We start from the raw sequence: 22293 nt of genomic DNA on the forward strand, positions 1-22293 counted from the left end.
AGAAAGACAACTTGCTTGTGGCCGATGAGCTAATAAACAAGGAAATTGGATTCTAGTCTCTAGTCTCTACATCCAGCACTTTTTTACTTTGTTGTATTGCCTCTAAAACTCACAGTTCACATAATTTAACTTTTTACTTTTGATAATCTTTTCCAGAATTTTTTTCTGCTCTCTTAATAGTTTTTCTTTTCCTTTGCCTATGTCTGTGTCTCTGAGTTTCTCTTTCCTTGTTTCTCTTTTCTTCTCTCAGTTTTTCTTCCTCTCACTGTGTCTCAACTTTGTATTTTTCTGGATCTCTGGATATTCCTGTTTTCTCTCTCCTACCCTTTCCCCCTCTCTTCTATCACTTGTTTCATTCTATTTGTTCCATGTGCATTCAGTTGTCCCTCAACTCCAGCTAGTATCATTTCAAGTTTAAATGTATATTTCAATATTTGTTGTGTTTTAGGACCTAGGATTATAAATCAGTTTTCATGTTTGTGTTAGGGGAAAAATATAAGTCAATGAACTAGAGTTGGGAGGGATTTGAAAAATCATTTAATCCAGCCTTCCATCCCAATAAGGAATCAGCTTCCCAGCATTCCTGACAGTGGTCAGCCAGTTGGTTATAAGCACCTTGAGAACAGAGACTGTTCTTGGTTTTGTCTTTGTTTTTCCAGTATCTACACCACCATGGCTACCTAGGTGATTGGTAAATACTTGTCAGCTTTGATTGAATTCAGCCTCTGCTCGAATACATTTAGGAATAGGAGCTTACCAACTTCCAAGGCAAAAGTAACCTAGTCCATTCTTACACTGCTGTATTACTTAAGAGTTTTTCCTTATACCTAACCCACATCTGTCTCCCCTGTTGCTCCTAATTCTATCTTGAGGTTAAGTATGATGTTTTCCCCCCACTTAATAGTAGTTTATTTTTTCCAATTGATAGTTTCCAACATTCACTTTTAGAAGTTTTTTTTTATAAGATCCAAATTTTTTTCTCCCTCCCCAATCCCCAAGATGGCAATCTGATATGTTATACATGTACAGTCATATTAAACATATTTCCACATCAGTCATGTTGTAAAAGAAGAATCAGATAAGTATAATGTTGAATTCCAGTTCTGCATGATAATTCTTCAGTTACTTAAAGACTTCACAAATATAGCCAACATAGCCTATTTCTTTTGATCCTCCTGACAATCTTTGAGGTAAGAGCTACATATATCATTTTCTCCATTTTACAGATGAGAAAACTGATGGTGAGATAGGTTAAGTTAACCTAGTCCAAAGTCATGTAATATCTAAGACAGAATTCAGATAAAAGTTTTCCTGAATCTCTCTGTCTACACTACATTGCCCTGAACACAGCTACCATCCCCCCAACTTTTCTTTTTACTAGTCTAGATATCTCTAGCTCCTTCTTTTTATGTAGATGCTTAAGAAATAGTTTTTGGATTGATAAATGTGAATGATACTGTAGAGGAAGAAGGGGCAGGACTTAGTAAATGGAATAAAATTCTATGAATTATACATTGAATTATAAGTGACATGGGTCTCTAGATAGTCAGTAAACATTTATTAATTGCCTGCTATGTGCCACTCACTGTGTTAAGTACTGGGGATACAAAGAAAGGCCAAAGACAGTTCCTGCCTTCAAGGAGCTTACAGTCTAATGAGGAAAGACAAACCACAAAAGGAAGCCCTAAAGGGTGTGTGGAGGGGAGATACTAAAGGGGTGGAGTGTGCATGATAAAGTCCTGAGTTCAGCCAGATGTGGATGGTTTGGATGCCCTCCTTAAACTGAGGTTCTGGGAGAAGCTCTCTTCTTTCTGCCCTGCAATCAGAGGGAGAGAGGGGCCCCAGGTATGGGGAGATACTGAAAAGTGGCAGTTCCAGGGCTCATATGACCTTGCAGAATAAAGAGGTTCCTAGGGAATATTGAAGTCCAGTGGAGCACAGCCGGATGGAAAATGAGATCAAGTTACCTCATCATCCTGATTGGCCTCCTCTAGACATGCCCCAGCTTCCCAAGCTTTTCTTCTTAAAAATGTGACACTTAGAACTGGGAAAAAAACCAAACAAACAACAATCTACCTGGGGGCTGACCAAAGTAGAGTACAGCAGTACTATTTCTATTTCCATCACTGCTTTTCGTAATGATGTTTTTCTTTTTGACTGCCACATCATGTTGTTGGCTCCTTTTATCTGCTAGTGAAACCCCTCCCCACCACATCTTTTTCACATGGTCTTCAGTCTCTTCTATCTTGTACTTAGGTGATTTGTTTTTTGATCCCAAATGTAGGATTTTGCAATCATCTCTGTTAAATTTCACCCTAGATGCATTTCATCTTCCTAATTGTTAGGACATTTTTGGGTCCTAGCTCTGCCATGCAAAATGTTTAACTGTTCCTCCTAACTTCATTATGTCCAGCACAGAAACTCCTGACTTCTACCCGCCTCCCAAACCTGTTCCTACCCTTCCAGACTTCCCTGTTTCTTTTGAAGGTAACACCATTCTTTCAGCCTTTCAGGTTCGTAATATTGGCATATCCTTGAGTCTTCACTCTCCTATACCCCACATATCTACTCAGTTGCCAGACGTTTACTTTTCTATTTCTACAACTCTCATGTCCAATCATTGCTTTCCACTCACACAGTTTTAGTTTGGTTTTGTAATCCATCACCTCTCTTTTACATTGTTGCAACAGCTTCCTTCCTGACTCATCTCTCCACACTAATGCCAAGTGATTGCCCAAAAGCAGATTTGACTGTGTCACTTCCCTCCTCCAACAACTCCAGTGACTCACCATTGCCTCTAGAATAAATGATCATCTCTAGTTTTTAAAGCATTTCACAATCAGGCACATTACTTATGTGCAGTCTTTGGCTTTTTTTTTTCTTCCTTCTAGTCACTTGCCCTTAAGAGAAAAAAAATTTTCATTGTTGTCTTTTAAAAAAAAATTTTGGTTTATTTTATTTTGAACTTAAATAGAATATGCATTTCCATAACATAGTAGAATAGGAAAAAAAAGGTTATTGTACATGAAACTGCAAATCTATTATGTAGAACTTGCTAATCCTTTTAAATACATAAGAGAGTTTATCATGTAACTTTCTTTTTTTCCCCCCTCCCTCCCCCTAGATGGCTACCATTAGGTATAAATGTGTGTATATGTGTAAAACCATTCTGTACATCTATCACTTCTTTCTCTGGATACAGATTAGTGTTGTACTTCATAGGTCCTTTGTAGTTCATTTGGGTATTTATAATGACTTATTCACTCAAAGTTGTTCTTAAAACAATACTGTTACTGTATATAACATTCTCTTGGTTCTGCTCATTTCACTTTTCATTATTTTGTGCAAATCTATCCATTTTTCAAGATCATCAGGCTCATCGTTTCTTACAGCATTAATATTCCAATCATGTACCACAACTTGTTCAGCCATTCCTCAATTGATGGACATCCCCACAATTTCTAGTTATTTGCAACCAGAGAACTGGTATAAATATTTAGAACATATAGATTCTTTTCCTTTTCCCCTTTTCATCTTGGGAAACAGACCTAGTAGTGGTATCGCTGGATCAAAGGGTAGATAGGCTGTTTAATAACTCTTTGAGCATGATTCCAGATTGTTCTTAGTTTCCCAATTTTTCCAACATTTGTTACTTTCCCAACTTCAACCATTTTAGCCATTTTCATAGGTGTAAAATGATATTTCAAGGTTGTTTTAATTTGCATTTCTCTGATGAATAATGATTTGCAGCATTCTTTCATATGACTATAAATTGTTTTAATTTCTTTGTTAGAAAACTGCTTGTTCATATCCTTTGATTATCAATTGGGGAATTACATATTCGTATAGATTTGACAAAGTTCATTATATATTTTAGATAGGAGACCTTTATCTGAGAATTTGTCTGCAAATTTCCCTCCCCGCCAATTTTCTGCTTTCCTTGTGATCTTGGCTACATTTGTTTTACTTGTGCAAAACTTTTTTAATTGAACATAATCGAAATTATCTATTTTACAACCCACCCTGTTCTCTATTTCTGATTTATTCACAAATTGTTCACCAATCCAAAAGTCTGGTAGGTAATATATATACATATATGTATATATATATGTGTGTGTGTATGTAGCATGTTCCTGTAATGTTTCTCTTTATATGTAGGTCATGTATCCGTCTTAATTTTATCTTGGTAAATGGTGTAAGATAGCGGTCTATGCTTAATTTCTGCTGTTGTTTTCAGTTTTTCACTGCTGCCTTCTGAGCAATGGTGCCAAGTAATGGATTTTGGGCTTCGAGGGAAGAGAAAGCTCTTCTTGAGTAGGATATGGTCAGAACTCTACCTTAGGAAGATGCCTTTGGCAGCTGTGAATAGTGTGACTTGGAGGAGGGAGATCAGCACTGATGGGGTGAATGTGGAGTAATGTCAGGGGTGCTTAGATACTGGGCTATAGCTTTCTGCCAGAAGCTATGCATCAAAGGTTTCCCAAGCCTCCACTCTGTGAAAGCTCCATTCAGGTCTAGTTATGATGAGAGAGAAACTAAGGAAAGTCAGGCATAGCCCAGCTCGAGTCTGACCTGACCTCTCCTGCTCTGACTTGAAGGTTTCTTTTGTTTCCAGCCAAAGGTGAGAGGTGTGGGTTCTTCGAATCCTGTCCAGAGTTCTGTTGTGGGAACTGCATCTTCAAATACTGTTGCTCTGATGTGCTGAAGAAGCTTGATGACAGCAGCATTCTGTGCTCTGGTGACAGGTACGTGGCCTGGGAAGGGAAGGAGGGAGCTCTGCAGATAGGGGCTTTCCAGACATGCAAGGGTGTGGCTGACTCTTGAAGTTGTTCTATCTACATCATAGGATCCTAGGTCTAAGGCCAACGTTATTTTACAGAGCACAAACACAGAATTTCAGAATTGGGAGTTTAGGAGTCATCTAATCCAAATCGTTGGTTAGAGGAATCTCTTCTACCACACCTTCAAGGAAGAATTACCCAGCCTTCCCTTAAAGATCTCTAGTAACAGTAAAACCATTATGTCTAGAAAAAGAACCTTCTACTCTTGAATAGTGCTAATTGAAAGGAAGTTTTAAATCCTTACATTAAATTTTGAATTGTGTTGTGAATTTTGTCTCTTTACAACTTTTAACTATTGTTTGCTGTCTTGCCTGCTGGGATTAGGCAAAAGTTTGTTCCCATTTCTATATTTTTGTCACAACTCCCGTCATTCTTTTCTTCTCTAGGCTTATCCTAGATATGATAGAAACCCGAGACCTTTCACCACCTTGGTTTCCCTCCTCTGGGCACTCTCCAGCTTACCAATGTCCTTCCTAACAAGTGGCATCCAGAATTGAGCACAGTACTGCAGAATGGGTGTGAACAGAGCAGAATGGCACCATCACTTCCTTAGTCCTGGATACTGTGCCATTCTTTTTTTTTTTTTTTAAGTCAATCAGGGTTAAGTAACTTGCTCAAGGTTACACGGCCAGTTATTTCTGGGTGTGGTGCTAAGTATCTGGGCCCGGATTTGATCCCCAGGTCATCCTGACACTGGGGCCGGTGCTCTTACTTGCTGAGCCACCTGGCCGCCCCTAAGCAATTGGGGTTAAGTAACTTGCTCAAGGTTACACAGCCAGGTGTTTCTGGGTGGGTGCTAAGTGTCTGAGCCTGGATTCTATCCCCAGCTCGTCCTGACACTGGGGCTGGTGCTCTTACTTGCTGTGCTACCTGGCTGCCCCTACTGTGCCATTCTTAATCTAGCCCAAGATGGTATTAGCTTTCTTGGCTTCCATATCACACTGTTGACTTACATTGAACTTAGAGTCTACTAAAATCTTCATATTTTTTTATATGAACTGCCCTCCAGCCATACTTTCCTCATCTTGTATGTACAAAATTGATTTTTTTGAACCCAGGTTTTACATTTATTTCTATTATATTTCATCTTGTTCAATTTCATAAGTGGTAGTGGTACACCAGTGATACGCCTATAATTCCAGCTACCAGAGAGTCTGAGGTTGTTGAATCTCTTGAGATCAGGAATTCTAAGCTGCAGTGGGCTGTGCTGATCTGAATTTCATTCTAGATTTGGCATGGATGGTGACTGTTGGTGAGAGAAGGGATACCAGGAAGCCTAAGGAAGGGTAAAATGGTTCAGGCTGGAAATAGGGAAAATCAAAACTCTGTCTGTATTTACTCATGAAATGTTCAGCAGCACAGAACTGAACATAGATACCTGGGGCTCTCCATGGGAGATCTCCTTTCAAAACAAATATGGAACCAATAGTGACGACTCTTTGGGCTTAGTCATTCAATCAGGTTTAAATACTGTTGTATTTAACTTTTCTGCAAGAGTAGTATGAGAGAATTCATAAAATGATTTTCTAAAATTAAGGCAAACTATATCTATAGAATTTCTTTGGCTTGCCCATTTAGTTGCCATGTCTAAAAAGGAAATAAGTTTTTTGACATGTTTCATGTCTGATTCTTCATGACCCCATTTGGGGTTTTCTTGGCAAAGATACTGGAGTGGTTTGCCATATCCTTCTCTAGCTTATTTTTATAGATGAGGAACCTGAGGCAAACAGGGTTCTCAATTAGGCCGTGCTGCCTCTTTGGGATCATGGCTTCCTTTTTTAGACATTCACTAGCTATTATTCTTTAATAATAAATTCTATAACGGCTAAGAATCAAAGTCAAGATCATTGACTTCGAGTTTGCTGATTCTATTCTCTTTTTAAAAAATTAGAGCAATTTGCCCTTCTCAAATTCTCCATCTTTTGAAACCCACTCATGGTAGTTCAGTGATCACACTGAATCTTCTGGGCAAGCCAGGTGATTTGAACTCATCAGGGACAGTTAGCTATGCTCTTACTATTTCCTTACTCTCTTAATTTTTCTTTTTGTATTTTATTTCATATTTGCTTTTTTTGGAGGGCAGAAGGCAGGGCAATTGGGGTTAAGTGACTTGCCCAAGGTCACATGGCTAGTAAGTGTTAAGTATCTGAGGTCATTTTTGAACTCAGGTCCTCCTGACTCCAGGGCCAATGCTCTATTCACTACGCCTCTTGAATATTAATTCCCTATTAAGGACGCTGAAGGCCAAAGAAGTCACCTGACAGTAACAGTAAGGATTTTGCCCCAGGTCCTCTGACTCCAAATCTGACACTATTCTAGCTGTCTCCCAATGTGGGGCCTAGGGCCCAGGCATAAGACACGGGTCATCAGTTACAAAACTGCAAGGCTCAAATGAAGATAATATATATAAAATGCCCTGTAAAATATAAAGCACAATACATGCACATGCCAGATTTTGTTGGCATTGTTGTTTTTATTATTATATCATGTCTCAGATCTCTTTTGAGAGATTTATCCTCTCTTTTCTTCTCCTCTGAGTTCCTATAAAGCAGGGGTTCCCAACCTGACTGGGGTACTTGTAGCCTTCCCCATGGGGATGAACAATCAGGGGAATATTTGGTAAAGAACTATATCAGCCTGTTGAAATATTCTGAAAACTTCTAATTGATTTCTAATCAAAGAAGCAACATTTTTTTTGTGTCTCTTTAGAGAAATTAATCACTTGATTTTATTTCTTATGTATATATGAGTGATAAATTCTAAAATTTATTTCCTTTCACATTGCATAGAAGGTAGGGGGCAAAATGTGCTAAGAAACCAAGGGGTATGTTTGAAACCTGTACTGCATGTGTCTGTTACAGACTTAACCTCACTCTGGGGAAGCACTCAGTCATGGAATAAGAAGAATTACATTTCTCTAATGCCCACAAAACACTTTCTTCTCAGTACTCTCTAAAGTACAGAATATACCTTTTATCCACTTTACAGATTAGAAAACTGAGGCTCAGAGTGACTTATCCAAGGTCACACAGTTATTAAATGACAAAGTGAGGATGGAATCCAGGTCTTATGACTTCTGATAGATTTCTCCTTGCTATTCTGCAGCACCTCTCAGAAGTCAGGGAATGATTTGAACTAACTCTGCCCACTGCCTTTCACACATGTCGTAGTTAAGAGGTTTGGAAAAGAATCTAGAATATAGAGAAACAATCACAAAAAGAAGGGAGGGTAGGGGGAGAAGGAAAGGAGTTGGCCAAAGGAAAATTCCCATTTCCAAAGACTGTCTCAAGGCTTCAGTAATTATATATAGTCATTAGTTTGAAAAACAAAAATTTAGTTTGACTCATGAATTAATTCTAGCAGTAGAAATAGGTGCAAGAAAATAGACTACTCTTTTCAGACATTAAGAACAAAAATAGGAAAAAATGTAAATGTCAGAAGATAAATCAGATTTAACATTTATAACATTAAATTACTTGAATGTCCTGATTAAAAAGAAAATAGATTGTATTTTAAAAGCCCATCAGTATGCTTTTGATAGGAAATACATGTATACAAAAAGTTATAGGTCAGTAGTTGGTCTTAAATATGCCGTGTGACTACAGTTTCTGGGGGGGGGAAGCAGGTAGTGATATCAAGTAAAATTTAATTCAAATGGGAAGACACCAAAAGAGAAAGAAAGGATATTATTTTGGGGTAAAGGAAGTAATAATAATTACTCATCCTTTTTTTAAAATTAATTTATTTAATTTTAGTTTTCAGCATTCACTTCCATAAACTTTTGAGTTTTAAATTTTCTCCCTCTCTCACCCCTCCCCTTCCCAAGATGGCGAGCAATTTCATAAAGGCTCAATATATACATTCTTATTAAACATTTTTGCACATTAGTCATGTTGTAAAGAAGAATTAGAATGAATGGGAGAATCCGTGAGAAAGAAAAAACAAAACAACAACAAAAAAGAGAGAGTAGATAGTGTGCTTTGATCTGCATTCAGACTCCATAGTTCTTTCTCTGGGTATGGATGGCATTTTCCATCATCAGTCTTGGAGGTAGGACTATCCATTCTTAATAGATCTACATCAAATAATTGGGTAGATAAATTAATAAAAGCTGACATTCATACAAGAAGATTTCAATCCATTATCAGGATACGAGAAATCTTTTTTAAAAGATGAACAACAAATAAATAAGCATTGATTCAGTGCCTACTGAATTGCCAAGTCATTGGGGACACAAGGGTGGAAATGAAACTGTCTCTCTCCTGGGACATACTAGCAGAAGAAAAAATGTACAGTAGAAGTATATAAAATTATTTACAAAAGAGATAGAAAGTCATGTTGGCAAGGGAGTCAAGACAAGCTTTAGGTTACTTTTGAACTGAGTTTTGAAGGAGCCTTGTGATCTCAGCAGCAGTCGCAGAGATGAGGAGGGAGTGTAGTCCAGGTACTGGGGATTTGCCTGTGCAAAGGTACAGAAATAGGACACCGAGTGTCATATGCTAAGAACAACAGGAAGGCCGGTTTGGCTGGATTGTGAAGTGTATGAAGGGCTAATGTATGTAATAAACCTGGAAAACCACATTGTAAAGGACTTTGAGTCTCAAGCAGGGGATTTTATATTTGATTCTAGAAGTAATAGGAAGGCACTGGAATTTATTGAGCAAGGAGATGACATGGTGACATGTGTGTTTTATTTTGTTTTTGTTTTGGAGGGAAAATTGGGGTTAAGTGACTTGCCCAAGGTCACACAACTAGTAAGTGTCTGAGGCCAGATTTGAACTCAGGTCCTCCTGATTCCAGAGCCGGTGTGCTATTCACTTCTCCACCTAGCTGCCCCAGACACGTATGTTTTAGGAATATCCTTGTGTGGAGGTAGATCATGGAGGGGAGAGATCCAACGCAGGGAAACCAATTAGGATTCCATTAGAAAAACATCACAGATGCTAAATTGGAAATAGATAAATGACTGGAACTGATGAAAACAGTGGAAAACTTGTAAAAATAGGTCACTGATCACAAAGAAGTCCTTGCTAAATTAAAAAAAAACATAAATTTTGTATGCTATTTTACAGGACAGAATTCAGTAAAATTAAAAATTGCCAGTAGCAGGAGTAAAAGGTACATCTACATAGAAACAGTAATTTGGCTGAAAAAATTGTTTTAAACCCAAAACATTTAGAGAGAATAGTAATCTAAGTTGGAAGTCAGTTGCTTACAAGCCAAATCTAAGAGGAAGAATTAATTTTATAGTTTGATGGGTCCATGATCTTATTGGTGTGGCTTCTTCATTTACTAGTAAAGATGGAAAAATATGCTTTCCTTCTCATACTGCATAATTGGTATTTACCCATAGGAGATATGTCCAACACACTGGGGGCTCTCCTCCAAATGTTTTAGGGATACCAGTGCAGTAGTTGAACAGTCCATCTTCTACCTTTCTCTGACATAACAATAGCTGACATTGATAAAGCATTTTAAATGTGTAAAGTGCTTAACAAATATCTCATTTGATTCTCACAACCACCTTGGGAGTTACTTTCTTTTATTGTCCCCATTTTACAGATGAGAAACTAAGATAGACAAAGGTTAAGTGACTTGTCCAGGGTCACACAACTGTCAAAGAAAAAGATATTAATTCTAGACTATGAGTGTTAGGCAAAGTCTGCCAGAAACAGTTTTTATTCTAAGCATTTCTAGCTTAGAAGGAAATATGACCAAACTGGCATAGTTCCTCCATGCCCTTGGACATGGCTCTACCCCCAAGACAATATGAGGTAATGTTTATAGAAATTTTGAATAAGGAAAAGATTAAAAATACAGTTTGAAGTTAACTTTTCAGAACAACTGGACCTGCTCAGTTCCTTCCTGGATTCCTCCCCCCACCCCAAGTAAGAAAGGGCCCCTTCTGGGTATTAGTATCTCTCTGTACCTTCTGAATGGAAAATAGAACAATTCCTACTGTCGTTCTGGGGACAAGGAGGACAAAGATCCTAACTACAGAGGTATTCTTTTGGGTTTTTACCCTTAATTAATTGCCTTAAGAAAGTAATTTGTTCTTGATCTAGCTTCCTAAGAGAGCAAGTCTGGAAAAGGAAAAAAAAATATAGAAAGTCTGAAAAAGCACACAGTATTTCTTCTTATTTCTAGAGAAACTGCAAAGGATGATTGTGTGCTTCCACATAACTGACCCATTTGGTCATCCAAATCCTTGTTGATTTTTTTATGATCTCATTTAGAAGAGCTGATTTGATATATTGGGTAGAGAACTGACCTTGAAAGCCCAGAAAACCTGGTTCCCAGTACTGCCTCTGATATGCTGGCTGTGTGACCTTGGGCAAATCACCTAACCTCTCCTTGCTTTAAGAAACTTTTTCTGCTGATCTGCACTGCTAAGGGTGATTGCTTATCTGGGAATTCCCACATTCCATTTGAATTCTGCTGCCTTTTTAGTGTTATTTACACTTAGATTATTGTACTCATTGGGTATATTTGTGAATTTAAATGTGAACATTCATCTGCCATCTCTGGGAGGGCAGGATTTATATACTAGGGTGGCAGCTATAGATGTCCTCACTGGACAAGTGAAAGAAGGTAAGTGTCAAGACCTCAGGGGCCTGGATTCTCACAAGGGTGTATTGTGTTCCTGGTTCTGCTTTCTTCTCTGGACCAGTTTAATATGTTGTCCCAAAGTGACCAGAGTTCTTCATGTCTGTCATTCCTTGTGGCATCATAACATTCTGTTATAGTGATGATTTATGTTCTGCCGTTCCTCAATCCATGGAAGCCTGCTTTATGTTCAGGTTTTTGGTTGGGTGGCTTTTGTTGCTATTGTTGTTTTTCCTATTACAAAAAGCACTGGCGTGAATAAATATTGTATATATATATTCAATATATATATATATTGAATAAATATGGTATATATGAGATCTTTTTTTTTTAATTGGAATTTGCTCCCTTTGGGAAATATGACCTGAAGCGGGATCAATGAATCCAAAGATACTACCAGTATTGCCTCCATTTTATAGAAAAGGCTCAAGTTAAAAGAGGGTAACTTGCCCAGAGTCACAGCTAAGAGCCAGGATGGAATCTATGAAAAAGGAAGAAATGCCAGGGACCCATCAGGCAGTTTGGGGAAGCCATTGATCTCCTCTGAATGGAGGTTTTAAATGGCTAAAGCAGGGGTGGATAACCTGTGGCCTTGAGGCCATATGTGGCCTTATAGGTCCTTGGGTTCAGCCTTTTGAATGAGTGGGGATTTGTTCTGTGAAGTTTTGATTCAATCAAAGGGCCACACTTGAGGACCTAGAGGGCCACATGTGGCCTTGAGGCCACAGGTTCCCCACCCCTAGGCTAAAACAAAATGCACAACTTTACAAAAGTAAGCCACTTCTATTGACATACAGTTACCAAAATATTTTAAATAACTCAAGTTCCCAGACCCCATTAGAAACCCTAGACCAGATGATCTTAGAGGTTTAAAGAGGTTTCTTTAGTTCTAAATGCTATGATCAGTTTTTGATTGTTGTGATTGTTCAGTTGTGTCTGACATTTTATGACCGAATTTGGGGTTTCCTTGGCAAAGATACTGGAGTATATGCCATTTCCTTCTTCAGCTTATTTTACAGATGAGGAAACTGAGGCAAATGGGATTAAGTGACTTGCCCAGGGCCATTCAGCTAGAAAGTGTTTGAGGCCAGGTTAGAACTCAGGTCTTTCTGACTCCAGGAATGGTGCCCTGTCCTTTACACCACTTACTTGTCCCCAGTTTTTAATTAGAAATAGCAAATTACTATGGTTTTTAAAAGAGTTCAGTTTACTAGGCTGTGTTGATCCTTGGGACTGGAGACTCTGCTAATTCATCCTAATGTGGGACAAGTTTTTGGATTTTGTTTCTTGTATGTTTTCTTTCTTCATTGTGTTCCTATTGTTTTTTTCTTTTCAGATCAATAGAGTGGGAAGAAAAAGACGAGAAGATGACGTTTGACTTTGACAATAGCCCTCCACCAGGGTAAATTCTTCCCTTTTGTTTTGTGAACATTCATCTGTCATCTCTGGGAGGGCAGGGTTTATAGACCTTTTATATAATTATATTTTATATAAACCCTGTTTATAGACAGGTTTATAGTAGGAACTATAGATGGCCTCACTGGACAAGTAGAACAAGGTAAGTGTCAGGACTTAGGGACCTGGATTCACAGGAGTCAGGAAATGTGTAAATGAGCGTAGAAAGTCAGAGATATGGTCAGGTGGTGAGATATTGATGATCATGAGGTATAGAATGGGTAGGGAGATAGATTGGCACAGGGAGTCCTAGAGGCAGGTCATAGGCAAGTTCTGAGGAAATTGGACCTGGGTAAACTGAGAGGTGTGATAGCTGACTCTCTCTAAGGCAGCATCTCACTCCACCCTGTACCACCTGCCTATTCTAGGGACCCCTGCACGTTTGCTCTTTTGAATCTTTTGTTTCCAGTAATGAACCCAAAGGCTTTCCTGCCTTCCCTTCATATCTTTTTAATTTATGATTCAATGAGCTTTCTGATTTCATGCCCAGTTTGGTAGGAGATAGGACGTAATCAATGGAAACGAATCAGTGTGAGCTGCTGTATGTGGACTATATGGGATGGTTATGGGCTTGGGAAGGTGGGGCCTGAGGGGCTCACTAGCCCTGTGCCGAATCTTCATGTTGGTTTTTACTAGAGGTCACCAGTGGTGTTTAGATATTCATCTACACGAGTTTGTTTTTCTTTAAGCATCACAGTGTGGACTTGTGTGGATGTCTATGTCTATGTCTGTGTCTATGTCTTTGTCTCTGCCTAGGCATGAGTTTCTGTGTATTTGTGAGTCTATGTGCACCTGTGTGTTCATGTGCCTGGGAAGGGATTCTCTGTGTGACTACACCTGTGTTGTTTGAAGTGTGTGTCTATGTATATGTCTGCATGTGCACGTTTTTGTGCTGAGAGAGCATTCCCTGAGAGAATTATGTTAGTTAACAAGTACCTATTAAGTGCTTACAATATTCCAGGTAGTATGTTGAATTCTAGAGTTAAAAAGAAAGGCATAAATTTGTGATGGATCTACTCAACACAATTTAATGATTTTTCTCCATCTCCATTCAGTAGCACATGAATGGAAGTGAAGGAAGCAGAAGTAATTCACAGCTAACGTTTGGCAAGGAATGATGGTGAATGGGAGAAAGGGGAGGTGGATTCAAGAGTAAAGACTAGTATATAGCTGAACAGGTTCACCAAGGGGTCAGGGTAGGGAAGGGAAAATAACTTATTCAGTACCAGGGTGATGATTCAGGAAACAGATATTGGGAGGTTATGGTTGAGGATGAAGGTTAGGGTCAGAAGTTGTAAGGTGTAGGGAAAGACAGAATGATAAAAGATGATGATCAATTAAAAGAATTTCAGAGTTCATGATTTTCATGAACTAGAATATTTGGGGGCATTGGCAAGATCAAGGGTATGACCATCTCTGGAGTTGAGGAGCTATCATATAGACCAATGGCTGGTCAATCTGGCTCCTCACTTGTTTTGGTACAGCTGGTCATCTAGGAATAGTTTTTGCATTTTCAAATTTGTAAAATATTATTTAAAAGTGTAAAAACCATTCTTAGCTTATAGAGGCTGCAGCCTGGATTTGGCCTGGGTGCCATAGTTTGCTGACCCCTGACATAGACTGAGGAACTGGGAAATTAGTATATTTTAGGGAGGATAAATATGTTTATTACATTTGCCTAGTATGATGGCAGGAATTGGGATGGAGAAAAAGACTGTGAACCAGGTACCAAATTCTTTGAGGAAGGAGAATGTTTAGGGGGTCAATAGATGGATCTGGCTTCAGTGACAAATTTGAATCATGTGAAACTTGGAGGAGGAGAAGCTATTTTGTGATGGTGGTGAGAGGAGAGTGTGGAAGAAGCATAGGGGAACAAGAGACAGTCTTAATCTCCCATCAGGACTGGTGAATGTGAGAGGTAAGAGAGAAAGCATAGTCAGTACTGAATGGGGCAGTGAGGGGCTGGGGTTGAGGAAACTAGGAGTTGGGGGTAGTGACTAGGGTTTGTACATCAGTAGCCAATGATGCAGAATTACCGAGCTAAAGGCCTAAAAGGTGTCCTTGAAGGAGGCGTTGGGTTTTCTTCCCCCCGTAGCTGAAACCTCGTGAGCTTAGTGGTCTGTACATCCTGTTTTTTGAGTCATGTAGGTTTTTTTCTCTGGACATTCAGGGGGTAGCATTATATTAGAATTGTTCTCTTATATCAGGTTTATTATTATATGGAAAGTGCTGTTACATAGCTGAGAGCATCTTTCCATGATCCTAGGGCCCCTCCGGTTTAGCACAGTGCTGGATACCTAGTGTGGGTTCTTTTTTTCTTTTTTTTTTTGAGAGGGAAGGCAAGGCAATTGAAGTTAATTGATTTGCCCAAGGTCACATACAAGGTCACAAAATATGACCAGTGTTAAGTGTCTGAGGCTAGATTTGAACTTGGGTCTGCCTGACTCCAGGGCCCTGTAGTGTGGGTTCTTAATAAATGTTTGGTTGATTGATCACCACTTAGTGGTGGGACATGCCATTAGTTAGTGCTGTCGCCATACTTGTATCTGAGTTTCTGACCGGGAGGTGCTCTGGTGTGTTGGATTTTAAAAGTCTCCGGTTCCCAGTTGTTTGTTTTACATGGGCACATCCCTCCCAGAGTCATTGTACTTTGTCCTCTGTAATGCACCCCCTAGTGAGGTACAGGCGGAGCAGGCCGGCAGTTCCTGAGTGAAGCCACCCTGTATACCCAGTGAGTGTGTCCCAGCACTTTTGCCCTGTGCCTAAGCCTCTGCTTGGTGTTTGGAACTGTGGCTTTTTGTGGAGGCTCTGAAATGAGTTTGCAATCTAATGGGAGTTGGGAATGGACTGTGACATATAGATATGCAGGTCTTAAAACAGGGAAAATATGACCAGTGCAAAGGACATGTGTAGACAAAGTGCTGTAAGAGGTGGGGGGGGGGGGTGTGGGGTGCCTGGGGGGGGGAGGGGACGTGGATGAGGGAAGGCTTTTTGGAGAATGTAGTAGCTGAACAGAGCCTGGAGGAAGAGGAGAATTTCAACCTGATGATGAAGGAGGACACTTGAGGCATAGGGATGAGGCGTGCCGAGGCGTGGAGGCCAGAGAGCGCAGGATGAGATCAGGGAACAGCTCCTGGTACCATTTGGCCTTTACACAGACAGCATAAAATGGTGATTGGTCGACAAACATTTACCAAGCACCTGTTACGGTCAGACATTGTGCTAAGTGCCTTTGATAGATACAAAGAAAGGCAAACGGAGTCCCTTGCCCTCAGGGAGCTCACTGTCTGATAAAGGAGACAACATGCAAATAGCTCTGTGTGCCAGCTACACACAGAACAGACAGGAATGAATCAGCAAGAGAAGGCGCTGGAATTCAGAGGGATTGGGAAAGGCTTCTTATACGAGGTGGGATTTTAGCTGGGACTTGAAGGAATCCAGGGAAGCCAGGAGGCTAAATTGAGGAGGGAGAATATTCTGTGCAGGAGGGACAGTTTGTGAAAATGCCCAGAGCCAAGACATGGAGTATCTTGTTTGAAGGCCAGCAAGGAGTCAGTGTCACTGGATCAAAATGTTCCCAGGGGATGGGGGGTATAAGATGTAATAAGACTGTAAATGTAGGGGGTCTAAATATTGAAGGGCTTTTCATGCTTAACAGAGGATTTTATATTTTTATATTTGATCCTGGGGGAGATAGGGAGCCACTAGAGTTTCTTGAGTAGGGGAGCAGGGTGTTTATAACATGGTCAGATCTGTGCTTTAGGTAAGTCACTTTGCTGAGTGGAGGATAGACTGGAGAGGGGAGAGGCTAGTAGGGCAGGTAGACCTACCAGCAGGCTCTTGCAATAGGCCAGGTGGGAAGTGATGAGGGCTAGAATTGGGGTGACCACTGAGAGACGTGAGGTAGGCATTGAAAAGTAGGTTGGAACCAGATTACAGAAATTCTTCAATGCTAACTTAAAAAAAACTTTATTTTATCTTTTGGGTGGTAGCCCCAGAAAGTTTTTGAGTAGAGATCTGATTTGTACATTAGGAAGATCATTTGGACTGCTATGGAGAGCTTTTAGGCTAAGGAGATGGGTTAGGTAGGAGAGCATTGATAATGTCTAGGAGAAAGGTAATGAGGGTGGTCTCTGAGTGGAGAGGAGATGGATGGTTTATGTGTCAAGCTTAACTTAAGACTTGGTGTTTGATTGGATGCAGTAAGGTGGGGAAGCGGGGAAGGGGGAAAGATGACAAGAAACTTAGGATCTAGGGAGCATGGTGGAACCATCAGCAGAAACAGGAAAACTATAAGGAAAGAACGATTTTTAAGGAGAGGAGTTCAGTTTTAGACATAATGAGTTCATCATGCTAATGGAACACCCTGGGGGAGTAGTCCATAGTAGTGCTTAATAGATGTTTGTTGAATCGTTTTCTTTCAGCATGCTCTTGGAAACGTGGGACTATATCTCAGAGATATCATAGGGTTCTGTGTGTATGTGTGTGTGTGTGTGTGAGGTCATCTGCAGAGAGGAAATAATTGAAACTATGAGAAAAAATTATATTGCTATGGGAAAGAAAAGAAAAGAGAGTGAAGAACAGAACCTTGAAAGTGTGGAAATAAATGATATCACATAGAGAGAGAAGAAAAGAGGACCAAGGTCAGAGCCCTGGGCAGTGCCTAGATTTAGTCAGTCAATTAGCATTTCTTAAGTGCTTACTATGTTCCAAGTATTGTGCCAAGCACTGGGTATAGGGAGAAAGGCAAAAAAAAAAAAAAAAGCCCCAAACAGTCCCTGCTCTCAAGGAGCTCACAGGTTAATGGGGGAGATGACATGTAACAATTTTGTAGCAACAAGATACATACAGGATACATTGGAGATAATTTCAGAGGGAAGAGACTAGCATTGAGAAAGACTTCTTGGTTTGGGGTGAGGGGAAAGGGTGATAAACTAGTGAAATGAGTCTGAGAGATTTATCTGAAATATCAGAGGAGGATCAGAATAGGCTGGTGCCTCAAAAGCTAAAGGAGGCGAGAGTATTAAGGAGTGTAAACAGTCTCAAATATAATAGAAAGGTCAAGAAAGACAAAGACTGAGGAAAAAAACCATTGGATTTGACATTTAAGAAATAATTGATGACTAAGTTTAGTGGGTGGGTGCTAAAACCCGGTGATTTGCCAGAGTATAGGAAGGGAGATGGTAGGAGTGATGAAAAATGCAAAACAATCTTAGAAAAACTAACAATACATAGTTGTACCAGTTACAGAAGAGCCAACAAGTCAAGAATTCTATCGATGCTTCTTCCTTCCCACTTTGACACCACCTATCTCCTGCACCCTTGTAGTCTGGCTAGTGCTAAGCCTCTGCACTTTGTAGAAACCTGCTTGCAGGATGGCTTGCATCCTTTATCACATTCTCTGGCTTTGGCTGTTCTACCAGTTCTTAATCCACATGATTGTGCTCTCGTCCATTATATAGTTCTCTGTATTGTTTACTAATGTATTAGGAGAAACTTGATCAGATGCCTTCCTGAAATCCTACTCGCTGCATTCACCTAGTCTACTAGTCTAGTGAAATTAATCTGTCAAAAATAAAAGTTAGGGGCAGTTAGATGGCACAGTGACCCTGGAGTCAGGAGAACCTGAGTTCAAATCTGGCCTCAGACACTTGGCACTTACTAGCTATGTGACCTTGGGCAAGTCACTTAATCCCAATTGCCTCGTCTTTTCCCCTTCAAAAAAAAAATAAAGGTAAGTTATGTGATGTTTGGCATAACGTTTTTGTGAACCAATGCTGGCTAATAGTAATCACTGCTTCTCATTCTAAAGGCTCACAAATCATACATTTAATAATTCATTCAGTAATTTGCTGGGGATTTATATCAAGATCTCTAGTTTCTAAAAACAACCTTTTAGAAAATTAGGATATTTTTCTTCTCTCTGGTCTTCTGGTGCCACCTAAATTCTCCATGACCCCTCAAAGATCATTATAATGGTTTTTTTTAGCATACTGAGGCATAATTCATCTAGACTATCATAAAAATTTTCTTTATTTCTTTTTTCTATCCCTTCCCCTTAGAGATGGCTACCATTAGACACAAATAGGTATATATTTAAATTTATTCTGTATTTTTTAAATCATCTCTTTCTCTGGATGCACATAGTCCTTTATTTTTAATTTGTGTATTTATAATAGTTAAAATGACAGTCACTCGAAGTCATTCTTAAAACAATACCACTATTACTGTACATGGTATTCTCTTGGTTCTGTTTACTTTGTTCTTCATTTCCTGCAAGGCCATTCCCATATTGATGGGGGTCCCTGTAATTTCCAGTTCTTTCCCACCACAAAGAGAACTACTATAAACGTCTTATTCACATTCAAAGTTATGATTTGTACTCCCCCCATCTTATTTTTACTATATTCTTTCTCAGCCTCTCTTCTTACCCTACTCTGTTACCTTATCTTCTCCACCCACCCTCCCATCCCCTACTTTACCCACTCCTGTTATGGAAATGCTTGGAGGCTTGGAGACTTGAGCTTTTGATTGTTCTTCATCTAAGGCTTCAGTTTCCTCTTTCCTCTGTTTGTACCAGTATAAAGGTCACTCTCCTTTTCTGGAGAAAAGTTACTTCACTACCCTGCAGTCTATTAAGAGTGTGCCATCTGAGGGGCGGCCAGGTGGCTCAGCAAGTAAGAGCACCGGCCCCAGTATCGGGATGACCTGGGATCAAATCCGGGCTCAGATACTTAGTACCACACCCAGAAATAACTGGCCATGTAACCTTGAGCAAGTTACTTAACCCCAATTGCTTAAAAAAAAAAGTGTGCCATCTGTTTCAAGTAATGAGCCTCTCTTTTCTTACTTCCTCCAAAGCTTTAAGAAAAAAAAAAGAAAACATGCAAAAAAATATTTCCTTTTTTGTTATCCTAAAGTGTTGCCTAAGCATCAGCTCTTTTTGGGCTTTACCCTTGCTTTAGTCTATGCTAACTTAGGTATTTGTCCTGTAGCTTTATGTTTCTCCTGTCTTTTGCACATCCTATTAAAATCACCTCTGTCTCTTTAGCCATCGCCCCATATTTCTGGTTATTGGCATAATTTGTGTTTGTAATAAGTATTTCATTCTCAAGAACAAGTTGTCCCTTTTTTTCAATATTTATTAATTTTAAAAATTTTATTCTGATTTAAACACCAAAAAATCAGTAATTTCCAGGAAGCAGAACCTGAGGATTATATGTAAAATTATGAATCTGAATCTGGTACTGCTTGCTTTTGCTTTTATTTTTATTTTTAATATATTTTTATTATATTAAATATTTCCCAGTTATGTTTAAAACATTTTTAACATTCATTTTTAAAAATTTTGAGTTCCAAATTCTGTTCTTCCCTTCTTACCTCTCTCCCTACAAAGCAAAAATTGTTGGGAAAACCAGAAAGCAGTTTGGCAGAAATTAGGCATAGACCAGCATCTCACACTGTGTACCAAGATGCAATCGTAATATATAAATGATTTAAACATAAAGGGTAATATCATAACTGGGGGGGGAGTATGGAAAAATTTGCCTTTCAGATCTATAGATGAGGGAAGAGTTTATGACCAAACAAGAGAATTGGCTAATTTTGATTACATAAAAAAAACTTTTGCATAAACAAAACTAATGAAGCCAAAATTAGAAGGAAAGCAGGAAACTGGGGAAAACAGTTTATAGCATATTTCTTTGATAAAGGCCTCATTTTTCAAATACATAAGGAACTGAGCTAAATTTATAAAAATATAAGCCATTTCCCAATTGATAAATAGTCAAAGGATATGGAACTGGCCGTTTGCAGAAGAAGAAATAAAAACTATCAATAGTCACAAGAAAAATTGCTCTCAATCACCATTGACTAGAGAAATGCAAATTAAAATGACTCTGAGATACTACCTCATACTTATTAGATTGACTAACATAACAGAAAAGGAAAATGACAAATGCTGGAAGGAATGTGGAAAAATAGGAATGCTAGTACAGTGCTGGTGGAACTGTGAACTGGTCCAAGCATTCTGGAGAACAATTTAGACTTATGTCCAAATGGCTATGAAACTTGATATACTCTTTGACCCAACAAGTGAACTACTAGGTCTATATGCCAAAGAGATCAAAGAAAAGGAAAAAGGACCTATTTGTACAAAAATATTTATAGCAACTCTTTTTGTAGTAGGAAGACATTGGAAATTAAGAGGGTGACCATCAATTGGAGAATGGCTGAACAAGCTGTGGTATATGATTGTGATCGGATACTATTATACTATATAAGAAATGATGAGCAGTATGGTTTCACAAAAACATAGTGAGTCTTATATGAATTGATTCAAAATGAAATGAGCAAAACTAGTAGGGTGTTGTACTATTGTACAATATTGTAATGATGATCAACTGTTTTTGATCAAAATCATGATCTAAATTAATTCCAAAGGACCCATGACAGAAAATACTTTCTGATGACTTCTGAGGGCAAACTGGAACATACATTTTTTTACTTTCTAATTTTTCTTGTTTTTTTGTGTATATATTTTCTTTTGCATTGTGGCTAATATGGAAATATGTTTTTCATGACTTCACATGTATAATCAACATATTCCTTGTCTAGACTGCTTGCTTTTTTAAAAAAGGAATAATTCCACAGGTTGTTTTAAAAACTGTCCTGTTTCTCTGTTTTTCCTTCTGAATTTCCTTATGTTAACCCTCTGCATTAAAAAAAAATATTTGGCCCTTTTTTTTTTTTTAACTCTTGTTAATCCTTCCTTTCCCATGCCTTTACTACATCGCACTGAGGACAATTCTGGTCCCTGCCCTTAGGGAGCTCACTGTCTAATATGAGACATCAAGGCAAACAGCTATACCCCGTGATATTATGTAATAAATGGATTAGTAAGAATGTTGAGGACCACTTGCCATTTGAAGTTAACAGCAGATATAAGGCTCTTTCTGAAGAGGCAGCTGAAAAGTCACCTTTTAGAACTCAGCAACTTGTCCTTCCAGGAATGATGATACACTTGCAAAGGCAGTATCTGACACTACAAATCCACTAGAAATTTGTGTTACACAACATCCACTGGGCACTCAGTGCTGCTAGGCAGCTCCTTACTTATCGACTCACTCTTCCATTCCCCACAGCAGCATTTCCAAACCTTTTCATGCCTCCTCAGACCTCTCATGGCTTTCCTTCCTCCTGCTTTCTCAGCTGAGAAACTTGCCTCGTTAACTTTGAGTTCTCTCTTCTCTCTTCTTTTTCTTTCTTCTCACTTTTTATTTATTTTCAATCTCTCCTTGTTTTACTGACTCCTTCTCTACTGCCTACAAACATGCCCACATCTCCCACATCCTGAAAAAACCTTCACTTGATCCTTCCCATCCCTGTTAAC

At 39.0% G+C, this 22293-nt stretch overlaps 1 protein-coding gene across 6 annotated transcripts in view; it reads left to right on the plus strand.

The window, feature by feature from the left end:
- SHISA5 (shisa family member 5) overlaps nt 1-22293 on the plus strand; it is a 45914-nt gene that overhangs the window by 5680 nt on the left and 17941 nt on the right. For all 6 annotated transcript variants that reach the window (XM_069090616.1, XM_069090613.1, XM_069090615.1 and 3 more), the window contains exons 2-3: nt 4616-4745; nt 12784-12849. In XM_069090616.1, coding sequence (XP_068946717.1) covers nt 12815-12849 — 35 coding nt within the window. In that variant the 5' untranslated portion in view covers nt 4616-4745; nt 12784-12814. The remainder of the gene's footprint in view (nt 1-4615; nt 4746-12783; nt 12850-22293) is intronic.

Source organism: Petaurus breviceps, unplaced genomic scaffold (genome assembly GCF_028583685.1).
Source record: "Petaurus breviceps papuanus isolate PSGF00001 unplaced genomic scaffold, PetGlider_PUasm1.0 187, whole genome shotgun sequence".
Lineage (NCBI taxonomy): Eukaryota > Metazoa > Chordata > Mammalia > Diprotodontia > Petauridae > Petaurus > Petaurus breviceps.